The sequence below is a fragment of the Helicoverpa armigera genome, chromosome 9 (genome assembly GCF_030705265.1).
Source record: "Helicoverpa armigera isolate CAAS_96S chromosome 9, ASM3070526v1, whole genome shotgun sequence".
Lineage (NCBI taxonomy): Eukaryota > Metazoa > Arthropoda > Insecta > Lepidoptera > Noctuidae > Helicoverpa > Helicoverpa armigera.
In genome coordinates this window covers 5,869,425-5,891,050 of record NC_087128.1, presented here as the reverse complement: position 1 = coordinate 5,891,050, position 21,626 = coordinate 5,869,425, and the positions used below count along the sequence as shown (strand labels likewise).

Sequence of the window (21,626 nt, the reverse complement as noted above, 5' to 3'; positions counted from 1 at the left end):
GAAATTGTGATTAGTGGATTCGATTTCTGCAGGCTTAGCACAGGGCTGGGCAAATGTCTTCCAGCTCTCACATTGTGCATGCTGAATGCTTGGCCCACAATAATATACATTACACATATACATACAGGCCTGTGACTAGGAAACGGTAAGCAAGGTGATGATGTGGTTGACTTTGCTTCTAGTGGATATTTGTATAAAAATGAAGCAGTATAAGTATTAGTATTTTTACATTTATTTGCTCATAAAAAGCTATTGCGTTTGCTTCAATATTTTCTACTCATCTGTTTTCTTTTTGTTGCAATGCATGTCTGCTGTCTACAGGCAAATGTATGGAAAAGAAAACCTTTTATATTCTTAGGATTTCTAATACAATAATTGAGTGTCAAAGTTGAAGAAGTTTGTTTGGCTTTCTTAATTATTTTTTAACTTCTTAGGCCAAGTATCCAATTGAACAATCTGATACTGTTATGTCGCGTCTTATGATAAAAAGGGGTTCTTGATAATTAATACAATAAATCGTAATGAATTTATCATTAAATATCATTGCCGTCATTTACACGTTAGCGAATATATAATAACCGAAATACTAGATTATTTTTGGAGATTAGTATACATATATGCAAATGTAATAAAATATATTCCATATTATTGGGCGTTTACAACATATGTAAAAAGAAATCACGTTAACACAGTACACGTGTTTGCATGGGGGAGGGTGGGCTGCGTGGCGGCGGGGACGGGTGGCGGGCTTAGAGAAACAGAAAGGGTGAGGGATGCGCGCGGGAGATGCGCCGCGCAGCCTCCGCTCGGTCTCGCCGTCTATGTGGCGCCGCCATCGGTGAGTTGATGTGAGTTCTGTGAGCTGGACGCCTGGCGGAGAGAGTGCTACGTACATGTAGGCCTGTGTGCCGTGTTTATTGTGCTGATGGGCTGGCATAGGTGAACGGCCGTGGAGGGTCCACGGGCGCTGCGCGACCGACCGCCGCCGCCGTGGCGGTGCTACGGACCCATGCTTACTCACAGTCGATCCGATGGCGATTTTCCTGTGTACACTAGAGGTGAGAGTGCCCTCTCTTTCCGATAATATTGCCCCAAGGGATTTGTTTATTAATATACTTATTTAATTAAACGTGATTTCCTAACATTGTTGCCTGCCTACTATTCCTAGAAAACAGATCAAATGTACCTGTCTGCATTTGTACATGAATGAGGAAGGTATCCATTAAGCTTTACAAAATATCGTTGTCGATGAATAAACGGCGTTGGACTCTCCTAGAGTTATGTCTAGGTAATCGATATTGTAGATCACAGCTTTTCCCACTATTTGTATTAGGTATTTATTGTGAATTCCATTGAAATATATTACACCCTTACACCTAAAATGTTATGTTATGATTTACTAGTACGTTAAATAGTAGAATCAGGTTTTACACATACATACAAGTACTTAGCACATTATGTATTTATTAAGCTTCACTGCTTGCATTTAACGCTACATAGGTTTCTAGCATGAAAATATGGTTGGCTTATTTTCTAGGGCAATAGACATCTATTAATAAAAAAGGGACTACACCACACGCTTAATGTGACCGAGCCCATCATCAAAAGCGAACACTGTGTTCATTCAGGCTTGTTTTTTTATATTTTTATACTACGGATACTGATTATTTTCGTGGTAAAATGTACATAGGTATGTGTAACACATTTTTATATAAAAAACGAGTATTTTGCGTGTAATTGTATAATCATATATGTATAAGTAGAACAGTAGGTTTACAATCCGCGTCTGCCAGTGTTGTTGAGTATGACAACTTCTGCCTGATCTATATGGTGCAAATGCACTGGGTTTTCAGGTTTCGCTTTACGTTTGAAACATCGTCCTTTCTCCATATGCCTATTTTGTTTCGCTTTTTAACACGCTTATATTTTTTAATAAGAAGTTATACCTTTAGGTTGACCTTGTAACTAAGTTGATTGCTATTTATTGTGACGAAATCAACGCGATCAAGCACCAATAGAAAAACATTTTGATAAGTTGATGATATCAATTGCTATCTAATCTCAGAATTCAACGCGTTCTGTCTTAGTGTTATTTAAAACTGTGTAGCACTAGGATATCAGAGTGTATTGTAAAATGTTAATATTTGGTGTGTGTATTGGCAGTGGACAGCTGAGTGTACTGTGAGCGACAGCATGACAATATGGATGTTAGACATCAAAAGTTTAAAACGAGGCACAGGCCCGTAGACGATGACACAAGCAGTGATTCTGAAATTATAGATGAAGTATACTGTAAGTCACATTACTTACCTCTTTTAGTACATCACATTATTTGTTACTGTTTGTTTACATGTAAGTGAAGACAACTTCATAGATTAATAACAATCAAAACATCTGGGATCAGTGTTAATACTGCTTTATGTAGTTTCTATTCCAGTTTGCCGCATCTACTGTATTCCATTAACGTCTATCTTAAGTTTGCATTAGAGTTACTTGCAGCATTTGTACCCGTCAGTTACGATAAGCTACAGTCTACCTTAGGGAATGATTAGATTAACTGTGTTTACAACAAATACGATCTTGGGATTAAATAAGATTGTTACATCTATTTTTCGGTTAGTTGACTTGTCATTCATAAAATGTATCATCCTCCTGGTCTTATTTCCCAATTTAATTTGGGGTCGGCGCAATATCTTTGTTCCTCCGTCTTCATCTGCCGTCGTCTCACAATTAACGTCTTTTATAGCCACATCGACTTTCGCAGAATCCTTCCATCGTTTCTTTGGCTGTCGCCTTTCTCTATATCCACGTGCTATATCTACGTGCAAACCTTCCAACATCAATATGATCCTCATCATCTTTGTGGGCCAGAACTCGGAACCTGACAAGACAGCAATTCTGACCATAGTCGTCATAGGTCACAAATTATTCCCTCTACTTTATCTTTCCTGTATTAATTTTGTGTTTGACTGTCCCATTTAATTCGCCATCGCCTTGAATTAGTAACAGAGATACTGAAAGTCGAAGCAGACTGGAAGGAGTGCGTTATAATGCTGTTCAGGACTGGAGTTATTTATAGAATGTATGCAGGGTTTAGATGCCGTAATATGGTAGAAGATGAAATATTTTTTATATCGTTGATGTGGAAGGTTTGCTACTTTCGTTGTACAAATGTATTCGTATATGAACTTTGACGACACAAATACTGTTGAAAATTATATGTGTTTCCTTCAGCATATATGTGGTTTGCAACCATGCGGGTGAGCTATATCTGGCTAAGCAGTATGCTCTTCTCACCGTGCATAGGCACGCTTGCATCACCCATTTATATGACCGTGAAAGAGGATATAATAACTAATCACTCTAGCTAGAATGACATGCGTTTAGATGTACTAATTGAATTATGGGCAAAAATATATTGCATTATTGAAAACGTGTTATCTTTATAGCCACCAATGCTAGAATAGATACCTTATAATTTTCTATGACTGCAATAATAATTGTGTTAATTAAAGTTCATGAAATTGTGCTATTTTAAAATAGTAATTTGATTGACTAATGGTGCTGAATGGTCATGGGTCAACTCTTCGATAGCGAAAGTGGCCTACGAAATGCTTGTTCCACCAAAAGTTATGTAAATGTCCAACAAGTACAAGTTTTGTTTTTGTGGACTGTCACAAGTGTCACAGAAAAAAATCATCATCATCATCATCATCAGCCTATCGCAGTCCACTGCTGGACATAGGCCTCTCCAAGTGCACAGAAAAAAATGCTATTCAGTAAAACTTGAACATCTGTTTACTGTTAATTTATGCCTGGATACTGATAAACTACATATTAATTACTTGATATACAAATTAATTAATGTTGTTTTACTTTAATGAACTCTGCAATAGAGTTATATAGGTGTATCACGATATTATGCATTGCGACATGACATATATTGCGTGACTAGTTCCTATCCAATAAGTTTGTTCCAATGACACAGTCGATGTTGAACGCACTCTTTAACCCCTTTTATCTTTCTATATAACGTTTTTAATTTGCCTTTTTTCTTGGGGTTTTCATCGTTTTTCTCAAATCCGGTCTCTAATTTTTATCTCAAATATTTATATCGGCTATTTTTGCAACTGGGCAGTGTGAATCATTTCGCCAATCATATGGAGCGTTAATAGGCGCATAAAAGCTCCCCAAAGTAAGACGAGTCGGCCGACACTCACCCCTTGACTTTAATTATAAAAAGTACCTCTGCTATGTCGAGTCACGCAATTCACTGTAAAAATTGGCAAATTGACCTTCATAAGCGATCATAATTTTTTACAGTCTTCTAGGTTGTAGGTCATTATTAATCACTTAATGGTATTTTGATGCGAGTACTTACACAAACAAAAACAGTCTTCTTCTTCCTGCCTTATGTCCAAGACTCCAAGTTCGTGGTGTCGTGCAGTATGATTTCCACTTCCATTCCTTTCTTTTTCATGTACTTTTTAGGCAATCAAGCCATCTTTCGAGAATTGCATTATATATGAAAGGGAAAAGTACTGTCCTAGGTTATTCATCTCTTTAGTATCTCTTAACAAGCGCTGTTGTAGGTCAACGGCTTTTTGTGACTGACTGTAGTAGCTCTAGCATGGCTCGAGTGCCAGACCGTCTTGTGCTCATCTCATCATTCGTGACTTGGAATGACCGCAGTTTTACTACCGCATTGAAGATGTGTTATCGTACCCTAACCGTATTCGCACCGAGTTCCTTAAGCTTCCGTACCTTTAACGACAAAATCATTAAACGTGGAAAGTTGCGAGTACGAGTATTCCCATTCGCTGTTTACACGTCCTATAAAATGGTTAAGATCGGCAAATGAAATGCAATTAGAAATCGAACTGGAAACCGTTGCGTTTAAAAAAGGGGGAATCCATGTATGTCCAGAATATTTGTTTGTGATAGCGTTTCCATTGGTAAGGTGGATGATAATATCACGGTATAAAAAAGTTAAGTCTTCTTCCACATATTACACACAATCAAATCTATCCCATTTGTGTGCACATGACCTTGAACTGGTGACTCTACTGTTCATTAGTAGTCTCATTCAGATAATTTGTCCTGTATAACACGAAATGACTGCCTCTTATAACGTGTATACCAAACAGAGATCATATTAATCGAAGTAGACAGTGTCTGCGTAAAAATGTTTCAATACAAATAGAGCAAAACGATCGTAATTCCGGCGGACCTGCCGCCGCTGCCGCCACGATGCGAACATACCGTACTTAGTTGTAGGCCGGTTGTGTCTTATGTTGAGTGACGTGACGGCGCGGCTGATACTCGCGCCTCGTCTCGCGACTACAGCCCGGAGAGGCGAGCTGAGTGCATTGCAACATGCAGGAGGGACAGAGGCAGGCAGCTGGGCCCCCACTCTGCCCCGCGCTACCGGCCGCCCGCACGCCAGTTTGCCGTTGAGCGTCTGTAGCGACGCAGGCATTTCGTTATGAAAACGTCGTGATCGGCGTTGTTCGCGTCGGTTTCACATCTAGTGTGCCTTTGTTTAGTGCTCATTGACAGTGTAATTGGTGTTATTACAATGGTGAAGATGTCGTCTGTACGACATGGCGACGCGTAGTTGACATGTCGCTGAGCGCGCCCGTCCAGGCGGTGCGCGGGACTAGGACCAATAGCCTCGACCAACTTGATTTTCAGGAGCGCAGGCAACTGATTGCGAGCTCTTTATCTCTTACTGATTTCTTACATGTCGGGGCAAAGGAGGTTGCAGCAGTTGCCGGTCAGTTCCCCTTCCCTTTTGTCTCTTTACGCCCAGCCACATTCCTAACAATAGCTTTGCGAAATTAAAACTACGTGCATAACGTAGCATTGTCCTCTTACACTGTTTAATTGTAACGTATAGGTTTTAATAAAAAAAACTGCGCATGATACTACCTATATCATGTCATCGTTGTATGTGGTTGTTATAGAACTATGGCTGTACTTGTGTGTTTTTATCTATAGTATCTACCTAGGATTCCACTTCTCACGTGGGCTCATTATGTATTATATTATAGAAAATATGTTTCATTCATCATTTATTTAAATACTAACAATAGTTACCATAAGTGGATCAACAGTTGTCCAAAAAATAGGGGATTTAGGGGATGCTACGGAATATTTATATTTTGTAATCCCATCCAGCATTTTGTAAGGGCCTTGGTTCATCCCTCAAAAGCAATATAACCGAAATATAATCATTATCATTACACTTATTTTGAACCAGTATAATGTAGCAAGGTGTTTTAACTGGGAACAATGAATGATATTATTATTGGCATCACGCTACCTGCAGGAGTGGTTTGGGTTAGTCACGAGTCACGACACCCGACAATGTCTGGCTATTTTTCATTACCACTTGCGTGTCATTAGGTATAATGTATTTCCAAGTCCTTTAGAGACAGGTATCTAATTAAATATAAAGCAAGGGATTCGTTTAAGTCAATTAGAAAACGTAAATAATATTTCTAAAACCAGAAACTGTGTTCTATATTAGTGAACCATGCAAGCCCTAAAATGAGAGATACGATACGTATATTGCGCCAGAATTACAATTTCTCTGACATGATCGAATAATGGTAGAGACATCGAAATTAACCTTAATTTAATCATGTCGCAAAGGCTAGCATGAAGGTCTAGCTTGCCAATAAAGCGTTGTAAAGGTCTCAACTTCAATTGTATACAACTTGGTGCAATAACAAAACTATTGTTTTTAATATTAGAACAACAAATGATTCAGTTGTAATCGATAGGCAGTACACTGTAGACATATTGTAAACTACGCAGTTATTGTACAATTACTATGTGAAAATGCTAATTAATGCCATTTTAAACAACTTGTTTCTTCGTAGATACTTGGTTTTATACGCTTGTTTGAACAAAAGAGGCTCAAGCTGATGGGAGTCTGATTTTACTCACGTTTTCTCATAGCGTATAATAATCTACATGGGGCGCTTATTGAAAGTGAAGTTCTACCTACCTCAAGATTTTTTAAAGATGTATTTTGTTCTGTCTCCATTTAGCGAATATGAGGAAAACTCAGTCCACTGATGATAGAGTTACCGAAAGGGATTCCTCTTATTTTAAAATACGTATTAACCTGACTACAGAGAAGCTGATATCCTTATTGTCCACAAAAGTTTCAAGGAAGGATATCTTGGTATAAAAAAGTTACTGCCTAAAAATAATGCTTTGACCACAAACATAAAGCTGTTTGAGCAAGCAGTCAGCAGGTAGACATCCCCAAAATCACACAATGGCATCCTACGCCAATGTCAATGGGTAGCCAGTTTTTTGTGTCCAACTTGTTCACTATTTCTATCATATTTAATTATTGTTACTGTTACATGTCATGTATCACTATACCTCTGTATATATAGCTATATACGTATGTTGGTGTATAAGTGATTATCTCCGTTGTATTATTCATAGTTGATGATGTCAGAATTTTTCTTTTCGCATAACCATTTGCCAAAATAGGCTCAGTATTGCCGAGCTTTAAATGATCACTTGACACAACTATAGTATATTTACTTTTGGTCATAAGTTAATGATTTTCCAATTTTTATGGGTATAAATGTTGAAATATTACAGTACGCAACGTAAACCAACAGAAAAAACAACTGTAAAACCCATAAGATTCGATTTAAAAGATACAAACATTGATTCTGAACACAGGACATGCTACGTGCCCGCTGATTGGCCGCCGCTAATTGAAGTCAACGTTGACATTCATTTGCTCATGAACACACAGTAGCAATATTTTAAACCCAATTATCAGGACTGGGTACAAGTACACACTACACAGTACATTGTTAAATTATAAACAATCCTGGGAGGATATTGTTTTATTTAGTGAGTGACATTTCTAATCAAAGGGTCACTGAGTATCATTGCACTGCAGACACTTTCTCATATAGGTACACACATTTTAATAACATTGTGCCTATAATAGCATTAATCATAACGTATGAGTACACCGATATGTTCGCATGCAGTGTACTACAGGTACCTATACACGAATGTGCCTTTGTTACCGCAGGTGACACTCGAGAAGCATATTAACTATGGTATTCGTTACGCAAAGGAGCTGTTGAATCATTGCAAGTATAATTGAATGATGTTTGAACACTCCCTGATTGTCCCACGACCATAACTTTATATACACGTAGTTACTGGCTCCTATAAATTAATCGGTTTATTAAGCAGTTAGCTAATAGATTTGTACTGACTTAACTTATAAGGGCTTGTATATTTTAGATTATGAATTCGTCGACGTAACAGTCAAAACAAATAAATCATAACATTAAAAACCCCCGAACTCTTGTTTAACTCAACTTTCATAATACTATACATCGATTATGAATAGTTTTAACAATGTAGATACAACGAAGAACGAATCGATGAGAGACTCGCAATAATGAGCATTTTGTATCAAAAGATCCATTATTGTTGTCAACATAGAGAGTGTTCATTATAAAATGAATGTAGCAAATGACAATTAAAGCAATGCTTTATGGTCCAGAGGGCACACAGAATGCGTTTCTATTTAGAATTCAGATGATATAACGGTATTTTTTACTAAACCGTCCCTTCGTAGTTACAACATAACTCTATTATGGTACTCTATCTGTATTTATTTTGCAATAATCATTTAAATCATTCGTCAAATATCAAGCGCGTTTTAATGCTGACTTCCGTTAGCACTAGATTAAAATGTTGTTATACTTGATTGTACGCTTTATGAGCCTGAGCCCAGTAATAAGGGTTTAATTTTATCCTATTCTAAGAACGACTGTTTCTTTAATATCGCGCCTCGTTGCAAAATTCTATCTATCACTTCACACTTTGATTCAAGTACTACCTGTTCATGTGCTGTGTGCACTACCTCATCAAGTGCGTGGTCTTATGTGCTCGTAATGTTTCGATATGATTGTCAAAACCCGTCACAGTAATCTCTATAATCTATAATTAATAATGTCGAGGTCTTAGAAGGTAAGGACCTCAAATCATGTAGCAAGGTGAGAAGTGAGGACGTAAGGTGCGTTGGTGGGCTTTGGCAATTGTTGTGGGCGAGTCACACCGTCACGAATTGGTGACTCATGTTCAGCAAATTAAACGTTACTCTCATCACACCCATCTTCGTTTGTTGTTTTGATTGGTCTTGTATTTGTGTTTATCCGAAGACTACACAAAACTAGTAATAAATGTATTTTAGTCTTACAAATATTTTCATTTAGCTAATTCAAACGGCGTTAAGTAAAATGTGGAATTTCTTCTCTAAAATCACACCAAGATGTTTATTTGTTTTGCGCTATCTTCTTAGTAGGTACATGTGGGTATAAGTTGTAGATCTTTGGCCACATATTTTTATCTGCTCACTTTATTCTCTATCTGATATGTAAATTACCATGAAATTAACTATTATGTTATATTGCCCTTATTGTTATCAAAGATCGTAAAAAATAAACATATAGTAAATAAAATCAGTAAGTACCTAGGTATTATTTCCGAATAGTATGCGATCGTATGCGGAACTCTACTCCGACAAAAAAAATCCTACTGCTCAGTATTGCGCGTCATTTCTAAACGGCATAGATGATTCATTTGTAAATTATTCCAATTATCTTATCAAATAAACTATTTCGGACTATAATATCCGTAGCAGCCTATAAATAACTTATGAAGCTAAATCGTCGTGTGTTCTTGCTTGTAGATATTTCTTTTATCTCGTCTTCTTATGAAAACTGTCGAATGCACTAAAAGTAAAAATCAGGGGCTTGTGTACTTGCGAGGTAGAATTTGCACGTGCGTTTTATGGTAATAAATAATTTGCATCTACTTACTTAATTTTTCGTATTCTAAGTTACATACCTACCTGATAAGTTAAAAATATTAGAGGATGGAGCTGTAAAGTAAGTCTACTTACGCAGATAATTTGTTTTCTTTGTTGATAAGGTAATGGCAGCGTTGAAAAATGAATTGTCTCTTATCATGGACCCGAATTCTTCGACAAATATTTGTAGATTGTCAAGTCGCACTAAGGTTATATTCATACATTTTATCTTGAACATACAACAAGTTTTATATGTTAACATTACCGGAGGAAATAGTTCATGACGTGATTTTTTTTGTCAAACAACAATATTTGACGCCTTAGTAAATAATGTAACAATTGTATATGAAATGAATTTTTGAGCATTAATTGTTTCGATACAAGCAAACTTTGTTTCACAAGGAATACAAACGTAATACGTTCTGAAGCCCCGCAAATGTAGAGAACGCATTGCGCGCTATTACTGCAGCTAAGGTACATAGATGCAAAGCCAATAACAGCAAAATTTATTTCCCTGATGGTTTTCAATTATCTTAAATTGTTTTAAAATTATTAATATAAGCAGGTGCATCACTATTGTCCTGTTAATATATTTAAAAATTGCGTCCGACATTGTTGCCAGATAATACTTTCCCAAGTGATCATCTTATTCCGTACGAGTTTTTGTAGTGTATTTCTTGGAAAATTGAAGTTGAAGTTATTTCGACTCGGCACTTCAGACGCCAGCAGCATATCAATGACTGGTTCCTATAGTTTGTTATGCATACCTTGTAAGTCCTGCCTTTCTCGTGATCATCCTATCCTGTTTCGTGATTATTCTCATCATATAGGATTATGCATATAAACGCTTTAAGACTTTCTCGCCAACACCACCTTTGTACACATTATGTGACTTGTTCTTCATTGTAGCATTAATCAACTCCATATGAATTGATACATGCAACTGAAGTACAATGCTACTAAATGTATAGATTTGTGGTCTTGGCAGCGACGGGAAAATTTCTCTTTTGTAGGTATACTTAGTTCTCCTTCGTATTGTGTTGTGATAGGCGCGGACAGTTCATAACAATAGACTCTCGACATAATGGGGCCATTGATTGTGTGGATGTATCATGAATGTGTGAGTACTATTTGTACCCATCTTACGAGTACCTACCTATTTTGTATCAACGTAGTACAAAAAGGCAGGTACGTCCTTTTTTCTCTCAGCTTATGGTTTTTTGACCTCTATCTCGTCATTAGGTACATCTTACTGGTTATCATGTAAGTCATGTAAAATGTTGCCAGAGAGAACAGGCCCGTTGAATCACAGAACAAGCAGAAAATATTGAGGTCTTTAATAATATTAGATAGGAATCACAGTAATATAATTCATACTAAAAGTTTAATGACACTACAAAGTTGTTTTGAATGCTCGGCGCTACAATATGTATCCATATTTTAAGAACGGTCTTATTGTCTGGTGTTTTTAAATTGTAAAGCTACAAGGTAACAATAAGGCTTAAGATGATTCAAGAGTTTCCAGTTTGATTGACATTATGTGTTTTTTTGTTGCAGCAAAGAAACAAAATGGTTCTGCGGTACGCACGAACAGTCTGGGGTCGGGCGCGCGCACGCCTCCGGCTGAACGAACTAAGTCCAAGTTCTCGGCTTTTGGTAGACTATTCAAACCTTGGAAGTGGAAACGGAAAAAGAAATCAGAAAAGTTCGAAGCTGCATCTAGAAGTGAGTTAACTATTAACTGTTTTTGTTCGTTATCTACAGCGATGTGATACATGGCCATCATGATATCGGAGCCGGACATGATTCATGTACACGTGAAGCTGCGGAATTTAAACACTTTCTGTTTTATCGATATACACAAAACTCTCGCTTGCGGTTCTCTATGATCGCATTGGAGATAACATTTATTATTAAACACTCATGCAATGCATGATGCGATTTGGCAAACAAGCAACAGGTTCTTCTCCATGAGGCCTACTCTTTGAAACCTTGCTAATAATAGCTTTGATGTTACATAAGAACTTGTAGCATGACTATTTGAAGTATTAGCATATGAAAACTGAAAAACTGACTCTGATTTTGAAATCTTTGGCTTTAATCAGATCAGTTGTCAAATGTTGAAACGGATAGTTGTGACCACGTTTTAGGAAATTGACAACATTGAGAATCTCACTAAGGTTTGCTAAAAACGAGTCGGGCATAGCGAAGGTACCTGCATTTTCCTCTGCCTATTTGGCATACAGCATGGTTTACATTCGGCGTAATTTTTAAATTGGTTAAACTCTGGCCAGTAACGTGCTGCAATGTTTAAGGGTCGAATATACTGGATTTTTAATACAGGTTCCATACTTCTCCTATTGAGAGCTTTTAACATTCATGAAAGATTGAAAAATAAATGCCCCTATTTTATATTTAATAAATTTATATTTAGTAAAATATACAATAATATGTTTCTGTTTGCAGCCTTAGAGAGGAAGATATCCGTCCGAGCGAATAGAGATGAGCTGGTGCAAAAAGGTATCCTCTTGCCAGAGAGCCCGGTCACGCCTGTTCCCGAAGTCGGTGAGTTACTTATCTATCCATCTATCTTTACTAATATAATAAAGAGGATTTTTTTCTGAGTATGGGAAGAAGTTCCCACGGGATGCAGGTGAAAGCAGGGGAAACAGCTAGTACTTACTTCATACTTTTATAAGAAACTCATAATATTTGTTTGGTAAAGTGAGGCCCTGTTTGAAGTTCATAACTTTGTTTAATAAATTAGCTAATATTGCAAATACATACCTAGTATTAGTAGACAAACTTTTTGATAACAATCGATAAAGCATTACTTAACATGTTTATCAAAATCATTATTATTTTATTGTCAGCTGTAACGACCGATGTTGTCTCATAAATTCCTTATGTGTATTTTTCCTTGTTGTTAATTGTAGTTGTAAGAAAACCCACTGGCATAGGGAAAACAAAAGATTTATTATGATAATTACATCAATATGTCGATACTCATAAGATTGGAATTATTCCCTAGAAATAGATTACATACAGTGCCTTAGTTATTATTAAATATTGAAAGTTTTATACTTCATACAGGATTTCAATTAAAAATTTCCACATAGGTAGTCATTTAATGATATACTAATTATCTTTATCAACAGACATTTGATAAGTGCATGTTATTTATAGCATTAGTACTTTAACAAACTTAAATTTACATAAGTAACAGTAGATAATAATTATGTCTAATTAGTGTAATAAACGAGTACGCTACCTGTGTTTAAAATAATGTTAACCGAAACATAAAAATATACAGACTCCTTTAAAGTGTGTGGATTTTACTGAGATAATGAGTACACAGAGATACCTAAACTCATAATTACCTTGCAATTAATTTTTCACGGAACTCCTCTTTTTGTGAAGAACACGTTTTATTTGGAAGTACTTAACGTCCGGACCGATTACAGCGATAAATAATGTGATATTAAATTACCAAACGCTTATCTTCGCTTATCGATCGTTTTACTACTGATGGTGTCATGTATCACAAAGTTGTGGAGACCAAAGTATTGGATCGTGAAGCAATCTGATTAAATTGGTTCGTTGACATCCGAATGTAAAGAGAGCCCATTCTCGATACCATTCACACGCGTTCGTAGGCGACAATAGCTGTCTTATTACAACAGATGTGATTCATTGGGCAGCACAGTTAACTTTTTATAAGTTTTTTGAATGGATAAAAATTTCCACAGTTACCACAAGTCATGATTTTCTTATCTATAGCAAAAGATGGTCAATTTCCATACTTGATTGGATTATCAGTTGCATAATGAACTATAATTAGATTCTAGATAGTGCTAATTTGTTCATTATTGTTTTCAAAGAGCGTGAGAAGTATTTTGATTTGCAGTTTGCACACGTACGTTAAGGTACGATGCTCTGAGCAAACACTTCATTAGACATAAAACATTCCTGTAAATATGGTCAAAACTAAAGGAGCTTTTTATAAAGTTGCCCTAAAATGCCTATATTTATTGAAATTTCTAGACATAATGGTGACCCACAACACAATGAATAAATAATAATTGATATAGAACTAAAGAGCTTGTAAACATACCTACATTTAAGTAGATGTAATTTTTTGGGCGATATTAATGATTGTTTTCTTCCAGATGAACCACTGTCTCCACCGAGCGGCGCTGAGGAGGCGCGGAGCGAGGTGAGCGCTGCTCAAGCGGCCCAGGACCGGCTGGTGGGCATGCACGCGGCGCTGCAGGCTCAGCTCGCGTCGCAGCTGCAGCAGCAGCATCAGCAGGCAGCCATGGCGGCCGCCGTCGCCGCTGCCGCCGCCGCGCATCACCACCATCAAAACAATAATGTCATAGGTCAGTGATCACATGTATTTCATACAACTATTGAGTTGAGAAGCCGCCTTGGATGGAGGGCGTAGAAATCTGCACAGATAAGACCTTCATCAAAAATAACAATGAGCAAGTCTAGAAGCATTTAAATTCCTACAGCAATTAAAATTGTGATCTCATTACGTAAGAAACGAAATAACGTACATAATGCGAAATGTTTACAACAGCTGTCAAATACATCCAGCAATTTCTGGGTCGTTGTTTTTAGACACTGTGACGAATCGCGCGAATCTTTCACAAATACTTCAGACAGCTTAAAGCTCACTAACTTAATTGTAGAACTTTCTATACGATCTATTAACTTGAAATCTGATAGTTTCGCAAAAAAGGCCGTATTTTACATTCACAGCCTTGAGGAAACTTAAACATAAAAGACATTATAAACGCGAACTAAATAGCGTGCTTTTTAAAGTCATACAAAAGGCAACCCTCGAAAACGCATTCAATCCTCGAGCACAACTTTTTATTTAATCTTTTTATGCTCATGAGTAATGGGTTTTCCCCAACCACAGTTGGACGGTAATATGCATTTCCATACGAATGTAGGTCGTTCTTGTTAATAGAACACAATTTAATTCGATACATGCAGATAAAATTAGAATTAATTCAAACACGTGATAGAGGTATTTTTATCTTTAAATATCCAGTTTTTCCTCATTCACTATCATATTTTTTATCATTTAATTGATGTGTATATGAGTAGAGAATCAACAGCAGGTCTGTTATGTAATAATTATTTGCATATGCTAATGGTGAGCTGCGTATTTGTTTTTGTACTAGCACACACCTGATAGTGGTTAATATGTACATAAGGCTTCGCAAAGCTTATTAAGTACCATGTTAATTGAGACAACGGGCAAATAAATAAACTGATTAGATTATCAGGTAATATTGTCATTAGTATGTTAACAAAATTATTGAGAGTTATGAAATAAAATCTTGACTAGTAGTTTTTACCTGTCTCCAAATATGTAATCATCGTTGTAATCTCAGGAAATAGTTTAGTGTTCGGAAGCTAATACGATACAACTCCTCTTGCAATGCCATTGGAGAGGCAAATTACCAATTATTTGAAATTACAGCGTTTCACAAACTGTTTTCTTTTTTCAAATCTCTTGAATGTTTATGAAAGCTACATCATAGAGTCCACGTCTATTATCTGGCACAGTAATGGTTAGTATTCATTCGTAAAACATTGACGGTATTTTCGTTTGTTAAACATCTGACTAATTCGTGACTGTTGCGATTATTATTAGATGCTCCACATTTATATCAATCAAAGTATGAATTCACACAAACTTTTACAAAAGTTGCTTCATGTATTTCGTAGTCAAGTGGTTAGCGTGCAAAAGTTGGTCATAGCTCTCTTTTGTTTTGACATCTGATTTCCAACTTAAGAATTGTAACTATTGTAGCAGTCATGAACCAATTGCTGATTTAGGTATAGGATAGTCTTAAAGAATTTTGTGGCAAAACGATTGTCTAGAAAGGATGTAGGATTGCAGTAGCTGACAAATTGATATCAAATAGATCTCAATTTCTAATCTAAAGTATTGCACAATGAGCATTATAAATATTAATATTAGAACTTAAAATTATTGAATCGGATTAAATGTAATTGGAGAATAGGTAGTGACGCGTGGCGGGAATTAACGACATCCTGACAGGACGGGCGTCGAACGTTGACCCACCACAAGCTGCTGCCACAGACAGGGCTACCGCAACGTGACGTCATTGTTCATGACTATATTCTATAATCACTTTAACATGGTACCTACATCATCTCTTGCACCTCGCAATAGTTTTCTCTTGATGATATTTCGCAATGATTCGTTGATTATTTTATTCAGCACCGTCTGTAGTCGTTATTCTAAATTTTTAACCCAAATTTTGTGCACGCACGCAAATCTATTTTCAGCTTTATTAAACTAAATTTCAAATGAGTTGGCATTATTCGCAAAAAATCCACGTTATCTAATTTAGCTGATACTGGCTACTCATTTATTTTGAGAACTTTAGGAGTTATTGTGGGAGGTTTTATTTTAGTTCGTTAATAAGTTAGTCAAAGAATTGTAAAAAAATATATTGTAAGCAGACAAATAGGTGCTCTACTTTTTAAATGGACTAGTTATATAACTCATTATAAACTTATTTATGAAATGTGGTGTTTTGTCATCGGTAAATGGGTCGGTGGGCTAAAATAGTAATAGGCATGTTGAGCGTGTTGAGCACACGGCGAGATGCAGCCAGGCAGTCGGTGAAGTCTAGATGGTATTGCTGGCGACTGGGGGTTGGGTGCCGGCATGTGCGCGGGGTGCGGTTGTGCGGCGCGCGCCTCAGTGTCGGTCCGCCCGCGCCCGCGCCCGCCCGCGCCGCCGGCCCGCGACCTGCCGCAAACCGACCCGAGCGTCCGCCAGCCCTAACCTCACTCGATTACCTGCTCACATAGATATACCACCTGTCAAATCACCGGGATCTAAAACAGCATTCTACGTTTTTTGTGGTGTCTGGCCTACACTTTGTTGAGATCGTTACAGCGGCCCTACGGCTGTATCACATGAAAGCTTGATTTGAAAGCTCTGGGAGGTGCAGTGTACCGTTTGTTTTTAATTGTTAGGTTACATTTTAGTTATGAAACGATTTTATTTCCATACATAGAAGAGAATCTAGACCGTTCTATGAAAAAAATAATTGAAATAAAATGTAGAGTCGGCGCGATGTAACTATTAGGTTAACCCATATAGTTATAATTACCCGTTATTAAACCCCTTAATGGCTGCTATTATGCACTTTTAACAGTCCTGCTTCATGGTTTTTACTTTACTGCTTTAAAATAAACAATAAGCACATTGCTATTACCGTGCTCGTATTAATAGATATTATTTCAGTTCTGCGTCTTAATTAAACTTTTGTTTAAGCTTATTATTATACCCAGTCTACCTATTGACCTAATTTCAGTAATTGTTACATAGGAAACATGGTTTTATTCAAAATTATGGGATAATGTATAATTTTAACATACACAAAACATAATAATAGCGTTGTGACTTATGACATAATAAGTAAATAAAGCATACATTTGCCAGAGACTTAGTTCCTGAAGTAAATGATTCAGGCAAAAGCTGCGTCCTGGCTGGCAGTACTTATTTGGTGCTAGTATTGAGTGCATTTTTTTATCGGATGTAGACATATGTTTTAGTGGTGGTCGGTAGTTAGGTCTGAGGCGCGAACTTTGCGTGCGGTATCGATCGGCTCGGGCGCCAGCACGCGATCGCGACCGCTGCACCGGCGTCGTTGCCCCGTTGCCCCGCGACGCTTGCACGATATGTTCCAATGAACACAACATCTAATATTCTATTCAATTATTTCAAATTGCTATTGAGTCATACGCTGTCATGATAGACTGAAAACCTATTTTACACCTTTGCTTTTCCGCATTGCGTACACTTACGTTTCGTTTGCTAATCATTTGAGTGATGTAGTTGCAGCGGAAGTTAAGTTTGGACTAGAGAATTACTAAGACTGGAAGACATCTTTCAATTAAATGTCACATTTGTTGCTGTTAAAACTATGCTCAAACATTTTGGGAGTATTATGTCCTCACATTTTATGGTTGATCGTTGAAATGTGATGGGGTTTGGTGTAGTGAGAATGTGCGGGCCGGGGAGGGTTAAGAGTGGTGGGTAATAGCTGGCGCGGTGTCGCGAGCGCCTCCGCGCGGCAGGCGCGTGCCGCCGCCTCCACCGCCGCCGCCGCCGCCGCCACCGCCGCCCGCGCAGCGCCTCTCCATGATGGGCTTCATCATGGGATGCGCCTGCCTTAGAGGTGCGTACCTTGTATCGTTAACCCCAATGTCTGGACTTACCTGACCTAATGTTCAGATAGCTACTCAAAGCACATCGTTCTACTGCACGGTAGACGGATTACTTGAAGAAGGGAATGTCGGTAGGGGATGAATGAGACCTGGCCAAAAGAGGACCGAGAAGATTTATGATGTTGTGGACGTCAAAGGTTGATAGAAATAGCTACGAGTTCTATTAAAAACATTTTGCACATGTTATCACATTCATATACCCACCCAGTACTTAAAGGTAAATTGCTGAAAAATCTATCTTATCCATCTGAAAATTTGGGCAATTATTTGGGGTGTGAGAAAGCCTAATCACGGCCTGTCTTCTAAAAAACACAGTACACATAATGTATAAAAAATATGAAAGGATCAAACAATAATATCATAACGCTGGACCTATCGGGCTTTTACGATACAGAACAAAGTATGGCCCAAAAAGTAATTTAGAACTTTTGTTTCTATCATTATAAATCAGTTATTTTATTCTATGATCTTGTATTTCGTCGCAACAGTCACATAATGGATCTCTAAAGTATAAACCGTTTGCTTGAACGTTATACTGTCCTGTGAATGTTATCTCTCCGGAGCGAGTACTAACGACTCAGTTCATAATTTATGAGGCGTTTAACAGTTCACGATGCAATTGTAGTTGTAACTAACACTTTGACGTCATGCCTTGCGGTCAGAGATAGCATGTGAGGTAGATGCGATGCTCCTTTTTGTTTAAATGACGTTTGTATCATAAAGTGACGATCATTTATCTTAGGTATACCTGTGCAGTTTTATTTATATAGCAGCGAACTTCATAAACTATAAATAAGGTTTTATTTTTCGTCTTGCAATTTTATTTACATGTTTTTAAATCAGCCTTTTTATCGTCCCACTGCTGGGCACAGGCCTCCTCTCACACGGAGAAGGATTGAGCATTAATCACCACGCAAGGCTGTAACAGTTTTTAAATCATATCCTTTCGACTAATTCAAAAGTATTCCTCATGCCCGTCGCCGGTATTTATTTTCTTTTGGTGTTCCGTGCCAAAATTAGCAAGACGTATCGGCACGGAACTTTGGAATAACTTTGGTTTCCGTCTGCCAGTCTGTTATTGACGCAAATATTGCAATCTTGTGTAGTGGAGTGCTATAGGTCAATTGTAAGTGGACGTATAATATAAAGGAACAAGGAGTAGTTTTTGCTGAGAGTTTGCGTGATTCGTAGAAGCTTCTGTTCTGATGCGACCTTTTATGTAAAGCCCATGTGAACTAAATATGACATCAGGTGCAGACTGTGAAAAAAATCTCGTCTGAGTTTTATAAGACGCAACAAGAAGGCATCCTAGGGCAATTTTATTTTTCAAATTCAGTCTTTGCCTGTAAATAATACAGCTGTAAAAAAACATCCAGATTAGGTCTTTATTTCTTGTCATATCATAATGAGGATGGTCTGCCTAATAATTAAAAAAGGCAACCCTTCCGACCGGGTTAACTTTCTCATCAGTTTACATGTGAAGGACTTTATCTGTGTTTTCTCGTTAGGCGTTATACCTTTGGATTAAATTGGCTTTTTCTAGATACAAATTCAGGTATAATTATATTAATCAGTACATGATTAATTACTCATAATGTCGACCTGTGTTCGATTATCAAGCCCCGAGCATTCAGGTTCGGAGTCATTGATTATAGCGTGGGAACTATTTATTAATGAACAAGTCGCTCATACAATACAGGTATTCCTTTGAGCAACGTTATTACTTTGAGTATTCGACTTTTATATCGACACCAAGTGAATAAAACCAGCTCAAGTTGCAAAAATATTAGCCTTGCTGCAAGGTGGTGGCGGGGTTGACGGCCCTGCACCAGACGTTTATCAAGTATCGCCGCTTGTAAAAGCAATTTTAATGCACCTGCATTGATCCACTGCGAAACTATGTAGTACTGTCTTTCTTTAAAAACTAAACAATTATTTGTTTTTAATTTAAAAAGTTATTTTGCCATGTTTACCTAAAAGATCAGAGGTAATTCAGTGAATGCTTATAAGATCACATACACATCATCAGCCTATCGCAGTCCACTGCTGGACATAGGCCTCTCCAAGTGCACGCCACTGAGATCGATTTTCGGCTTCTCGCATCCAGCTCCTGCCAGCCGTCTTGCGCAAGTCATCACTCCACCGTGCCTGAGGACGTCCTACACTACGTTTGCCGAGGCGCGGTCTCCACTCTAGAATTCGTTTACCCCAACGGTTATCGGTTCTTCGGCTAATATGGCCAGCCCACTGCCACTTCAGCTTGCTGATTCGGTAGGCTATGTCGATGACCTTGGTTCTCTGACGGATTACCTCATTTCTGATGCGATCCCTCAGAGAAACGCCGAGCATAGCTCTTTCCATAGCCCGCTGAGCAACTTTAAACTTGTGGACCAGCCGTACCGTCAGTGTCCACGTTTCGGCTCCGTAAGTCATGACAGGTAGGACGCACTGATTGAAGACTTTTGTCTTTAGGCACTGTGGAATCGACGATGTTAGGACTCGACGTAGCTTCCCAAATGCAGCCCAACCCAACTGAATTCTCCTATTCACCTCGTCCTCAAAGTTGTTTCTACCTAACTGCAATGTCTGCCCGAGGTATACATATTTCCGAACAACTTCGAGAACGGCGCCGTGTATCGCAATCGGTTCCGGTAGAACATGTTCATTGAACATGACCTTGGTTTTGTCCAAGTTCATCCGTAGGCCGATGCGTAGAGAAGATTCAGCCAGGTCGTTAAGCATCTGTTGTAGGTCCTGCAGCGTTTCCGCCATGATGACGATATCGTCAGCAAATCTCAAGTGAGATGTGTTCGCCATTGATGTTGATGCCGCGTCCTTTCCAGTTCAGCGTCTTGAACATATCCTCCATTGCATTAGTGAACAGTTTCGGGAAATAACATCCCCTTGTCTCACTCCTCGATGCAACGGTATGGGCCTTGTTTGCTGATTCTGTACTTGGACGGACATTGTAGCGGCTTCGTAGAGACATCTCATCACTTGAATGTATCGCCAATCTACTTGACAACGCTGCAGGGACTCCAGAACAGACCAGATTTCAACCGAGTCAAAGGCCTTCTCATAGTCCACAAATGCTAGACACAGGGGCTGATTATACTCTTCGGTCTTCTGTATAATCTGCCGCACTGTGTGGATGTGGTCTATGGTGCCGTATCCGCTCGAAACCCAGCCTGCTCCGGTGGTTGGAATTCGTCGAGTCTTCGCGCAAGTCGGTTCGTGATCACTCTTGAGAACAGCTTATAGACGTGGCTTAGGAGGGAAATGGGTCGATAGTTCTTCAACTGGGTTTTGTCTCCCTTTTTGAAGAACAGGACGACAACACTCCTACTCCACGCCTCTGGAGTTCTCCTTCAAACAGGACGGCATTAAAAGCTTCTGGAGCTCCCCAGTACGGGCTTACCTCCTGCTTTTAAAAGCTCTGTTGTAATGCCATCCTCGCCAGGGG

The 21,626-nt window shown here is 38.2% G+C and overlaps 1 protein-coding gene across 7 annotated transcripts in view; it reads left to right on the top strand.

Annotated features, from left to right (window-relative positions):
• LOC110375670 (phosphatase and actin regulator 3) overlaps positions 1-21,626 on the top strand; it is a 51,937-nt gene that overhangs the window by 3,616 nt on the left and 26,695 nt on the right. For 4 of the 7 annotated variants that reach the window (XM_049839286.2, XM_049839281.2, XM_049839284.2 and 1 more), the window contains 3 exons: positions 11,429-11,596; positions 12,338-12,436; positions 14,041-14,253. In XM_049839286.2, coding sequence (XP_049695243.1) covers positions 11,429-11,596; positions 12,338-12,436; positions 14,041-14,253 — 480 coding nt within the window. Of the gene's footprint in view, positions 1-808; positions 1,059-2,163; positions 2,293-5,374; positions 5,777-11,428; positions 11,597-12,337; positions 12,437-14,040; positions 14,254-21,626 lie in introns of those variants that run through there. The other 3 variants (XM_049839285.2, XM_049839287.2, XM_049839283.2) reach the window with 3 other exon arrangements.